The 13,418-nt window shown below is 38.4% G+C and overlaps 1 protein-coding gene across 2 annotated transcripts in view; it reads right to left on the minus strand.

The window, feature by feature from the left end:
* prkar1b (protein kinase, cAMP-dependent, regulatory, type I, beta) overlaps positions 1–13,418 on the minus strand; it is a 66,048-nt gene that overhangs the window by 43,245 nt on the left and 9,385 nt on the right. The window contains exons 1-3 of one of the 2 annotated variants that reach the window (XM_041973934.1): positions 9,357–9,690; positions 6,026–6,196; positions 3,317–3,408 (exon numbers count right to left, since the gene is read on the minus strand). In XM_041973934.1, coding sequence (XP_041829868.1) covers positions 3,317–3,408; positions 6,026–6,196; positions 9,357–9,359 — 266 coding nt within the window. In that variant the 5' untranslated portion in view covers positions 9,360–9,690. Of the gene's footprint in view, positions 1–3,316; positions 3,409–6,025; positions 6,197–9,356; positions 9,691–13,418 lie in introns of those variants that run through there. The other variant, XM_041973925.1, reaches the window with a different exon arrangement.

Consider the following 13,418-nt stretch of genomic DNA (forward strand, 5'->3'; position numbering starts at 1 on the left):
TTTATAATTGAATGCATTTTTGCAAAGATCCATAATTACTTCAATAACAATTAGCGTTAAAATAAAAGGAGGCCTTGTCTATCTTCCTTTGCCTTTATTCTTTTTAATATTTCATGTATGAAGGAATATGAATGTTTTGTTGGCTGAAAGATGAAATACATTTTCTCTTGCTTTTTATCTTATTGCTCTCTAAAATCATCAAAAAGTTTTTGGGAACTTTACTTTAAAAAAAAAGCTGCGTTAGCGAACATTTAAAAGAAAATATTATCTAAACACAGACCACTTGTTGGGTCTGTTACAATCCAAGTAATCTGCTTGTCCTCAGATGCTCCCCTGGATCATTTTTCTCCTGGCTGGCTTATTCCTGCAATTATACACACCCATCACTGTTCCAAAAACCCCCAAGAAATCCAGCTTCACTGCTGACAAAAATCCTGCGAAAAGACATATACTGTGCAATGTTTGTATGTTATATAGGTGCTCAGGGAATAGCTTGCACTAACAAAGAATCTACGTAAATCACTTCCATTTGTCTAGTTCTAGCTTCATGTGGTAACTACTATAAATAAAAAGCTAAATCACACATGGATTCATCACTAAAATAAAATGCAGAAGTATTACCAAACACAGGATGTAAACTGTATGACTACTGTAGAAAGATCATCATTTCATAAAGTGAAACAACTACTAGAAGCAAAAGTTGCCTTGTCAACAGTGTCTAACTATACTTATTTACATACACTGATTACAGGGCCAGCAAAGTCACCATGGACTCATAGAAGTGCAGATTAGTGAGTTAAGAAGATTATAAATGATATACAGAATGACAGGATAACATAACAAGAAACAAGACCACAAAAATAAGAGAGCAAAAGAGAGCACTAGAGAGAGCAGGGACACAAAGAAGCCTTCATCGTTTTCAATCTTACAACTGAAGGGATGATAGCATAATATAGTGCTAATAGGGGAACAAATTGTGTGGTGCTCAGCTTACATAACTGCTGAGTGACTAATCACACAAGATGTTTCCTTGATCCACACATACAATCACCAGCCTGTGGTTTTCTCAGACTGTCTTATTGACAAAATCAGAAAACATGTAGTCCAATCACAATCAACTTTTTAAAAAGCAAATTAAGGGGGAAAACAAAAACAAAAATACTCAGCTATGCCCAACAGCCTCAACCAATGTTAAATACTGGGATAAATAAAGTGCTTTTCATTTCATACATTTATCCATCAACTTGATGATGAGAATTGTTTATGTACTGTCACATCACATGTAAGTGTCAACTGTCACTGTCCTCACAACCACTGAGACCAAATCTGCAAGAACATCCAGTGAAGAAAAGAGCCAGCTATTTGCAGAATTAGAGAAGAGCAGGATTAAAAGAGTGAGAGGCAGAGAGAGGGCTGTGTAGTTAAGACTCCATCTGCTGATCTGCGTCAATCCAGTTCTGGCACATCAAGAGAAAGCTAGTGCACTTTGTGCCATGACTTCCTCAATGCCAACAACAGAAGGCATTAAGGTGTGAAAACATGTTTCACTTTGAAAATCACTTTGATTTTGATGCCTATTGCAACAGGGATATACACTGTTACTGCAGACTGTCACAAAAACGTTAGGTGTGAAATATTTAATCTTTTCAGTATTGTAAAATCATGTGCACTAAAAGTTTATATTTCTTATATTAGGACACTTTCCGTTGGAAAACATATTCAAAGTGAAACAAGACTGTACTTTTTATACACACATGATGCCAGTTTTTGTGCAGTGGACACATTTTGGTTGTTTGGTCACAACCCTATTTGCAACCAAATAAATGATAAATCAAATGTTACAGCTCACTGTAAAGTTTCATCCTGAGTATGTGCAGTGTTTATAATAAGCATTAATAGGTTTTTATATATTTGCTGAGACAAAGTTTAAATGATAAGTAACAAATACAAATGTGGTCTAAATGTGGTTAACATAGCCAAGACAGTATTGGTTAATATCAGAGCTAAAGCTTAAACCAAATATTGAATTGAGATGTACTGCACCAGTCAAAGACTTGGACACACTTTCCCATTGAATCTAATGGAAAAATGTGTCCAAACCTTTGACTAGTAGTGTATTTCCATACACTGATAAGTGGGCCTGGTTATTGTGGAATACAGCAAATCAGACATTATTTTCATAAGTAGAGACCCTACTGCACTGACGGCTTCATGTTCACCCACAAATCCCAAATGGAATTCCTGTGTACACTGCATCAATTGTTGATGCTAGCTGTGTGTTGTGAGACATGACAGACAATCAGTTAAATTCTACATCATCATACATGGTTTCATGAGCTGATGACAACAGCATTATATAGCTTGACATGCCAAGAAGTTTTGTGTATATTAAAACTTGATGGCTTATGGTCTGTTGCCAGATATTTTTCTGTTGTAAAGGTAATCTGCCACATCAGCCATTACATTATGTGGTTTTCAGACTGTCAAGATCTATCACATGTTGCACCTCACTCAAGGCTCCTTTAGATGCAGTGACATGCAATCAGAGAGGCCTGCTTGCTTGTGCCAAGGGAGCATTTCAAATTGTCAGCTGACGAAAGAACTGAAAAACTGTATTTTGGGTTTGGTCTGTGGAAGCCCTTGCCAACAGGAAAGCTCCGGTGTTTTCTTCTCCATGGTGCATAATAGATTCGTCATGCCAATGAAACACTATTCCGGCTGGCGGCAAGGACCGCCAGCCACCTGAGAGACTTTCCCACAATACCCCATCTCCTGTCAGAGCCAGAATCAGTCATCATCGGAGATCTTGGACAGATGGAAGGATGATGAGATGATGGCTGAAGAGAGGAGGAATGTGAAAGAACAATGAAATGGAGCAGATGGTTAAAAAAAGAGAGGGAATGAGGAAACTTGGCAACTTTCTCTCACTTAAAGAAAACTATGGGTAATTGTTGATTTCTAAACACTGTGCACCACCGCCCAATACGCAACTTAATACTACTATGGACAGATTTCACCATAGCAACCAACAACACAACACGGCATACACAGACAAATCCAGTTGCCCCTTACCCACCCGCTGATGTACCGCATTCTGTCCTTCCACCATCTGTCTGCAGACTTTAGATACAGGCAGCACTAGCACACAGTGACTATGTGCGTAATACTTTTAACTAGAAAAAATGGTTTGTTTGTCCTTTTATGTTTTTCACTGTGTATACATAAATAGTTTAAACACATATTTGGTCTGCTGGTGTCGCAGTTGGATTTTGAACCTCATGAAAGATAACACACTAGGCTCAAAAAGATTTTGTACCTCCTCTCGTTGTCATCCAAGTGAGCAAACAGCACATTCTTAGAGATGGCCTTGGCCAATGCAGTCATGGTCTTGTAGTCTTTTGGAATCACCTGTGTAGACAAAGAAATAATTACAGTCAAGTGGATGGCAACAACGACCTGCAGGTGGACACATGAAACAAACCAGCACAAACACATAATATGGCCAACTTCAAAAGCAAACTAAATTGAGTAATTATAGAGCAGTGTATTGGCAAGCTCTTAAAGGAATATTGCACACGTGTCTGTATATTTTTGGGGAAGCCCATCTGTTCAGGGATTGCACTCAAAATGTCACACAGACCTTAAAAATCCACAAGAGCCCTGAACTCATTCATAAAACATGCATTTTCATGTTCCAGACTCTGTGGCGTGTGCTCATGGAAAGGGAATGGCAACATCTGAAGCCACAATAAAGCTGCACACAGAAGTCTGTGGAGAAGGCATCCTAGAAGAGAATTTATACTTATTTAAAAACAGCGTTAAAAGGGTAAAAAGCTAATGGAAAGATGTAAGAAAAAAACCTTGTTACTCTAGAATAATTCTGATTAGGAGTGAAGTGTGTGTGTGTTTTGCTTCTCATTGTGGGAGAGAGGAGGAGTTAGGCTGTAATTAAGTTAAAGCAACAGATGTCTCCACATGAAGACAACCACACTGTGCAGTGCACAATATGCACACAAATGTGCATACAACCACATCACATACATAATATAAAGTACTGAAGTTTTATCTTTCTGTAGAACTACCAGCTTGGCTACTCAGGGGGCATAAAGCGAAACAGACTGGTCAGGAATGAAAATCAAATCAGAGAAGGACAGAAATTTGAGGTCAGCCTATTAATCATCTGTAGGATCCAGATCCAACACTGTCACCCAAAAGATCAATAACTCTCAGGGCACTCAGCTTGTTACCAGCTTGAAAAAGATATTTGCTCCCCAAGTTATGATTCAAAGTGTAGTCTTTTTTCTGTCCCTAATACTGAGGTATTTGGCTTGGAAAAAATATACATATTTTAAATTAAATTCAAGCAACTTTATCTTTTCTGTTAACACAAGCTCAAGGCCAGACTGACAAGCCTCACTATTTTTTTAAGATGCTTTGCAATTTATATCAAAGTCATTTCAGATAAGAAGTGTTAGCTAATTGTATTCTGTTAAAACAAACTGTAAATTTCCACAGTGGAGTCTAATGAAAGCGATGTAATAAGAAGTCAGCACATTTGTATATGTCTGTGTGTGTCTGTGTGTGTGTGTTAACCTCATCAAAGGTAAGCGGACACAGTGTTCTTTCACAGTAAGGCAATAATGTGCTTTCATGTTTTAATTTGATTTTGATTAACTTTTCACTGATTGTCTTGTGTAAGTTAAGGACATGCAGTAAGTTCTTTTCTACATGGTACTGATGTGGCAGTGTGAATCGTGGCATGTGTTGATTGTGTCAGTTCATCTGATGGGAAGGAATACAGAGAAAAAAAGTAGCCCAAGATGAAGGCCGGTACTTTACAGCTACATACGACTGCAGTTGGAAGAGACCTCACACCTAGAAACAAAAATACATGAATGCAAAGCTCAGTTTGGACCTATGGATGCCTAATTTCTGTCCCTAAATTCACAGGAAGTCCCCATAATTTGGTGTGCAATCCGATTTTTGTTCCCTTCATGGAAGAAAAACAAGGACCACAATACACACACAGACACAAGTGCAGGCACACACATGCAGGCACACACCCAAACACACACAATGCATGCTCCAGTAACCAGGCAATTACAACGTGTTGATTGGGGTTCATGTCATTATGTCATTACCCAGCAATTCATGTCACGTTAATTGGAAGTGCACAAGCACACTAAAGACACACAAACTAGAATGTATGTGTCCATGTAAGGAAGTGCATCTGTGTATTGTCTGCATTTCTAGTTAATGTAAGGTATAGTTTAAGGTACAGTACCAGTCAAATGTTTGGACACACTTTCCCATTGAATCTAACAGGAAAATGTATCCAAACTTCTAAGTGGTAGTGTATAAGGACATCCTTTTTCCTATACTCTAGTAAATTATGAAGTGGATGCATTGTAATTTGAAAGAAGACTAAGGAACAAAGAGGACATGGCAATACTTTAGCCATTATTACCTGTCAATCACTCATCTTTCACAGTCCTTCATACCAAGTACCAACTGTTACCATATCAGCTGCTTTAATGTACATATCCATATACATGTATTTTAAATTTTTTTTAATGTGAACTGAAACATACATGGTAATCTACAATAATCTTAGGTACAGCCAGCAGATCATTTAACCCTTTAGGCAGCAAAGTTGCAAAACTGCGACAAGCCCCCCATATGGTGTGGAGTTGGCATGTTGTTCCTGTGCATGTTTGAGTTCTTTCCGGGTAGTCTGACTTCCTCCCACAGTCCAAAAACAGGCATGTTAGGTTAATTGGTGATTTTCAACTGACCCTAGGAGAGAGTGTTTTTATTTTGTCTCATTTGTGTCTGTGTTAGCCCTGTGATGGACTGGCAACCTAACCAAGGTTTACGTAATCATTTGTTGCCTGCTAGCAGCTGGGATAAGCTGCCGCTGACAACCCCCTCCCCACTATGACCCTGAATTGGAATAAGCAGATATAAAAGAAATAATGGATGGATGAAAGATGGGTACAGAAAATAGATGGATGGGTAAGCTGACCTTGCGTACGTAGCTGACAGCATCCTCCTCAGTGTACACCTCTGCACTGACTCCTCCCCTGCGACGGCGGGCCTTGACAACAGGATTTGGTGGTGGTGGGGAAACTTCATCATCGTGTGAGTCTGACTGGCTGTTAGATTTTTGCCGTGCCATGATCTGCTTGCATTCTTCCTGTAAAAACAGAGACAAAGAATTGCTATTTATTCAGGGATAAGAGGGACACTGGGGGAAAAAGAATGTCTTTGAAAACAGTGTTGATCGATTCTTCAAATGCATAAAAAGCATATGCAAAGAAACAGATGCATTTACTGTTGTGGCTTCAGGCAAGAAAAGAAAGATCATCTGAGAGTAACTACAACTTATTTTTACCCTGAAAAATTATCACATGAACAAGTGCTGACAAACTTTGTTTACCCCCTTTGTTAACATCAAGCATAGTTAGATAATATAACACAAATAGTCTTGAGGGCATGCTTTACTGACATCTGGCTGATATGACCTGGTGTGACTGGCATAAAAAATTCACATTTTTAGGCCCAAATGTAAAAGAAAAAAAAAACTCAACTAGTTCTTACTCGCAGATAATAAACAATAAAGACAGGAATAAAGGGAACGCAGGATGTCATTGACTGTATGCTGTTTAAAGTACTGAACATAGCAGGTAATGAATTATTGACAGCACAAGTGTGTGATAAAAGCAGTAATGGCTTGAAATAAATGCAAAAAGGGCCTTAAGAAAAAGAAAGTGGGATGACAGTTTGTGTAAACTAATTGCCATGATCCAATGTATTTCTACACAGAAACAGACCTTTTTAGTGTAAATAAGCTTGTGCATTTATTTTTATTCTACTGAGCGAGGAAGAAAAGCAAGATTGAGCCAAACAGCAGTTTTGTAATCCCAATTTAAAAAGGTTGAACACTAATAAACCAACATTTCATTCACAACAGGAAAGGAATGTTATTCTATTCTTGATAAAGGGCTCTATCTGCTCAACAGTCCTTTCATGATGGGCCAAATGTTTCCAGTTGGTCAGAGGCAGACAGACCAGTCCAGTAACAACACTCCACTATGACACTATGATGTTGTAATTTATACAGCACAAAGTTTAGCATTTTCTCACTGAAATACGTAAGGGTTCTCCTTAAAAAGACACAGGGCAATTTGGAAACATTATGTTGCTCTGAAACCTGTATAAACCTTGCCTAGAAGTAGCACAGACACACCACACAGACAGAAATTATATGATAGATCTTGTGACACTAGATCTTACATAGCATCAATGGTCTTTTTTTTCAACCTGAACTTTTAACAGCAACAATGTCACTAACTCAAGTAAATCAACTGCATTTGCTTAAGTTGGTATGGGAAATATCGATTAATGATGGATTTAGTTAGGCAAGTATTCAGCATTTTTTAGTCTACAAAGAAATACAATTACAATCAACAATCACATAAATCTCCCTCTCAAACACTGATCATATCTCAAGCTATGGTTTTTGCAAAGAAAGTTGATCTTTTTTCCAAAACAGAAGACGATCTATGAGTTTTAAACTGTCAGATGAACAAGAGAATGTGTTGATTTTTTAATAAATTTTCAATCAAATGATTGGATTATTTCGTCACAGTGGGAAATTTTTGTTAATAAAAACAACCATTGGTTAAAGCTTTAGTTCAGTCAATTTCATGAAAATTCATGACATTTATAGTAATTAAAAAAAATATTTAATTGTATTTAGTTAGTTTCAAATTTAAGTAAATATATGAGTCATGTTCCTTCCAGATTTAAATTCATCTACAACTACTGTCTTTTAGGGCGGGGCGGACCGATCCAAATATCGATCTTATCGATACCAGGGCTAGTATGGGTATCGATCATTACCAGTGTGACGCTTTTGTTTAGCTAATTTGCACTCTTGACTTTTTTTCTCAAACAATTGTGTGATAAAAGGGAATAACAGAGTTGCTTTATTATTTTGTTACAATGATGATGTTATTTTATGATATTTACAAATAAAAAAGCTTAAATTTAAAATTTTTCAGTTCTGCCATTCAGTTTGTTAATAAAAAATGTTTTATTTGACAATAATATTTATACTGTGCTTGCGATAATATTAATGGTCAATAATTAAAGGCAAAATCATTAAATGGTTATGAAATTTCAAGCAAAAACTATCTGTATCGGCGATACCAACATTTGCAGTATCACCCAGCCCTACTGTCTTTAAACATGGTCTGACCATTTTTAACTCTGCCAACCTGAAGAATAAAAAGGAAGATCACCTCCAGCTGATTAAGGAATGAGTGACTACAGGATGCTTTGAAGAAATACTGCTCCTGGTTCAGTTTGCTCATACACTTTGAAAGGAGCAGAAGGGGGAAAAAAGAGGATAAACAAGAGATGTTGGAGAATGAAAATACCTCTAGGAGCAGACAGAACCAGCAAGACGGGGCTGCAGACAGTAGGTAACAGTGAGAAACAGCCAAATCAAAACTTTACAAAGCAACCTCTTTGCACATTATTTTTAAAACCTTTTTTATTACATATAATGAGAATAGAAAGACAGTATATCCATGTAACAATGACAAAAACCACTGACCAAGAAGAGAGCCTAATAGGAGCTTGCACTTTGACCCAGCCTTTGAAATGGTATCATCTTATACCTAATGATTATTTAGTTGCACTCCTTCTGTTTCTCGCTCTTCCTGCTCATTACATTTGAAGGGTATTGTATTGCTTTGCTCACTATCTGTGTGAAACAATTTGATCATGCAGCTCTCGCACATGCACACAAATTCCAGACACATAAACCCAAATCAGACAAGCCAGTAAACATACTGCAGGACAAACATTTGTTTCTTGCACACACTTCTTGCTTACGCATGGTCACTGCCTGAGGGAACACAGCCAGTAGGAAGAGAAGAGGAAGAACAGAATCAGAGAGCAGCATCAATGCTCGAGACTCACACACACTGTAACACATAACCACACTGACACATACGTATACAGACAGCAGGTGGAGATAGGAGCTCACACACACTCACACCACAAGATCTGCAATCAGGTACCAACTGCATACTGCAAAGAGTTAAATAAGTACAAACATACATATTTATTCAACAAGATAAACAGCAAGTCAGAGCACAGGCAAGTGAAATTTTGTTGTTTAGGATAGTCACAAATAGTCAATAGTAAAATTCCGAAGCACTCAAACTATCCTGAGTATCTTGCCTCATAACAAAACTGCAATTAATTGTATCCCGCTTGCTCAAGCATCTAGGAGATTGAATAGGTTAGCTCCCGGAAGCATATTCCTAGATAAAAGTATTTACCATGGCATGAAGGGCCCCTGGTCAGGCCTGAAATGTGTCCCTCAGTCGGTCAGAGGCATCAAACATTAAGTTAAAGTTTGTGTGTGTCTAAGTGAGCATGGGAGTCAACATATATGGCATCCCAACTCGTACACACCTAATGCACATGTCCCAATGCATCAGGATCTTCCCATTCTAGCACAGAATGAAGGCAAATAATCCAAGTTGTTGTGTGAGCCAAAGCAAAGAAGTGGCAAAATGTCTGCAATCCCCACACAGCAGCTAAAGAACAAGTCCACTGATGAAATCACTGATCACAGCAAAAAAAGCCTCTCTATCGCTGCTGCGCAACTCAATGTCGCTGCTTTTTACCCTCTCTCTGGCTCTCTCTCTCTCACACTCACAATCAGGTGGCGCAATGAGCGGACTCCTCTTGCTACCTTCTGTCACTATGACAACCAGGCACTGTGAGCATCCTAAATAGTTGGTGGTGAGACTGGTCAGAAAGCAACAGTGGCTCACACACCTACATTCAAACACGCCAGTTCTGATGCCTGTTAACCGACTCTCTCTCTCTTACTGTCATGTCGAAATGAATCAGTTAACAGAAGGGAAAACGTCACTGCGCTCAGCATGGGTTTCTCTTCTCACCAAATGGTGTGTCTGCATGTTTTGCACCACTGAATAGATCCATACATTCCCATAGGGATGCATCCCCATCATCATCATCCAATATATTCCCCATCTATGCCAGGCACTGTTCCTTTTCACTACTTACTGATCTCTAGCTTGCTCACATGCTTTCCTCTTAGGTCAGAGGGTCAGTAATCAAGTACGTACTTTGTGTCTGGCTTCAACAAGTCCTATTGTTGTGTGCGCAGTAACCATGCAGGACACAAACAGCTTATGCAGTAGGACTTTTGAGGCAACGCAAGTGTGACAATTTCCACACAGGAGGCTTTATAAATTCAAGGTGAACTAAGAACAGCTGCAGTGATGCTTTTAACAAATGATTTAGCTTTTCTGAACAACAGTCTAAGCAGTTTCAAGTAATATTCAGTATTTCTAGGGCTCTGTACAGAGCCACTGCTGTCTTTCTTTAGTTGTTATTATTGTGAAAGCAAGGGATTTGTCATATGAGATTTTGCCTCCATTTCTACCCTCTTATCTGTACTAGAATTAGTGCTGTTGCCCTATATTATATACTCTGTCCCTCCTCTCCTCTCCTGTCCTCTCCTCTCTCTGCGTCATCATCAGCAGCTGTGTGCCAGAGAGGACAGACGAGGAAAAGACTAGAGGAGACACGAGGCACGAGTACAAGCAGGGCAACAAAGCTCTTTGAAAAGTTGCCTTTCCATTAGTGACTCTTGGTCAGAGATTAAAAAATAAAGACAGAGATAAAAGATGACAGATCCCATCCCACACACGCTTGCATTAAATAGTCACTGCTATCAAACCCATCATAGGATCCACTTAAAACTAGTTTATGAATAAAACTAGTTTTCCTACATGTATCAAAATATCTATGTACTTTTCATTCCTTGGTCCAAGAACAAAAGTTATGATTAACCATCAATCAAATAGCGATGACTTACTAATATTAATCAGCCTAAGCCCTCACCATTTTCAGCATACAAGTATTAAACTCATCAATAAGGATGAAGCACAAATCAAAATATCCATTCTTCCATGAAGAAAACTCCTGATTTTGGATAAAGAAAAGCAAACATCTGTAAGCAGTTACCTTACTGCATGCAGTCTTCGTCCAGTGACATAGACAGTTTCACTCCCCACTGCTGGGGCTGAAAGCATGTGAGTGAACCAAAAACAACAAGATGCAACACACACACACACACACAGGTAATGAAGCATGCAGAGCTGATCCACCAGCGAAGCTAACAGTCTACTCATCACTCTGTTCCACACCATTACGGCACTACAATAGACAGAATGTTCACTGTTTTATTAGGTCTGACAGTGCTGAACGCAGTCACTCTATTTAATGTCGCAGCACACACAGGCCTGTCTACTTGTACAAATAGAGTTTCTACATTGCATATATTATTTTTTCTATATTAATCCTCAAAACTACAAAAACTTGCAATGTTTCCCTGTAAACTCAACTGACTGACTTTATTGTTTCTGGAACAAGAGACACAGATGGCTGACAGATTCATTTTTCTTGAAAGAAAATTCATCTGCAGTTACATTGCTGACTGATTTTCTTACAATTATTGCACTTTACTAATCAATTATAGAAATGACTGTTAGCTGTAGTGGTGGTATTTTAATACAGACCACTTGTGAAAATAACTAATTCTGCCTTATCGTATGAGACATCACTGCCAAAGAAACCAGGTGCCATTGATTGTGTTTTTTGCAACAAATCCTCTTTACACATCTTGCTGCTCACATAAACTTCTAACTGGTAGCAGGTAAGGGGAGACAATGGTCAGATGAGAAAAAATACAGAGACCATTGTGGAAGTGGGCTAGGAGTCTAATTTACCTGTAAGAACCCAGGGGGGGCTCAGGAAGAGGTGGTTTAGACCTGGGTCACTGCACACAACTCAGGATGATTTGACAAACTGCCTTGCTGTCATCATTGCAGTGCTGAGTGAAAACAGACTATGGAGACGCTAATTATACTTGTGCTATAAAATTGACATAATTACAAATGGGAAATATTGTAATGCCATTACACTGATTCATCTTAAGCTGTATCAAGGGGAGGCAGGAACAGTTACAACAACAAAAATGGGAGATCATTTGAAGCATAACTCTCCACTAAATGCTCTCAACAAAACCCTCCAGATGAAGTGTCAATCAGAGGCCTTTGATGGGAAGGGTGGATTGTTGTGATAGGTCCTGGTGACAGCTGAATGGCTGGCAGCACAGAGTCTTCTCACTTTACAGGCGAGGGGGGGATAGCAGCTGATTGACACAGTGACAGAGTGAAGACCTCTCCCATAATGCAATATGAAGGAATCTCCCACAAAGAAAAACTGACTCAGCAAGGTTTGAAGTAGTATAATGTTATCTTTAGCTATACCTTATACCTTCACAAATATGTGCAGAGATAACCATGACACTTCTATGTCATGAATCTGCTGCTGTGTTTTAAGGAGCTTATCTTTTTTTCTGTTAAGATACCACATAACAAACTGATCTGAGGTCAGAAATCAGAAGTCAGTTATAGTTATAGCACCATTTTTAATGTGGTTGGGTAATATGAGCAGTGACCCAAAGTCACATACAAATGTAAATCTATTACATGCTTAAAAGAAATGTTAAATTTACACTTAAAATACAAAGAAGTAGTTTCTGTGTCTAAGGCTATTTTTAAGTGTTGGTGTCTTGACCATGTTAAGATAAGCAGAATTGGCCTCTCCCCTCCACCCCCTCCCTTGTACTTACTCACAGGGTTATCATGAGTTTGTCTCATGCTTCACTTCTGGCACTTTACAATTTATTTTTTGAAACCCTTTCTTCTCACCCTTCTCTGTGTTCTCAAGACCCACACCTATGCCAATTTGCAGTGCCTGCAAATAATATTTTCTAATATATATTTGACCTTTTCCCAAAATAATTCCACCCTTTTTTTCTTGTCATTGAATACAACTAATTTAAACCTGTTAGATGTTTACATTCTTTCATCCTAGGCTGGGGAAAAAATACAATGAATTTCAGCGTTCAGTTTTTTTTGTTTCTGATTATTTTTTAAATATAATGAAACTAGATTCATATGAGGAAAGTTTTAAATCAACTAATTACATGTTATCTCGCATTAGGAGTGTCCCTATCTGATCACAAGTATTGGATTCAGGCCCCAATCTGGATGATTTTTGATTGACTGGTATTGTAGTCACTGAGTGCACCGCAGCTAGGTTGTCTTTCATTTCACATCATCCACACCACAATGTAGCTGCCTTTTAGCACAGTGACAGAAACTTGCTAGCATGACCGCTATATGGAAATATTTCACAGTGGAAAATAAGATCAGTCAAACAGCCACTTGTGATGTCTTTAATTTAAGCATTTTTTTATGCAGTAGAGATAAAGCTATATTCATTGCAACTCATTT

The sequence above is a fragment of the Melanotaenia boesemani genome, chromosome 2 (assembly GCF_017639745.1).
Source record: "Melanotaenia boesemani isolate fMelBoe1 chromosome 2, fMelBoe1.pri, whole genome shotgun sequence".
Lineage (NCBI taxonomy): Eukaryota > Metazoa > Chordata > Actinopteri > Atheriniformes > Melanotaeniidae > Melanotaenia > Melanotaenia boesemani.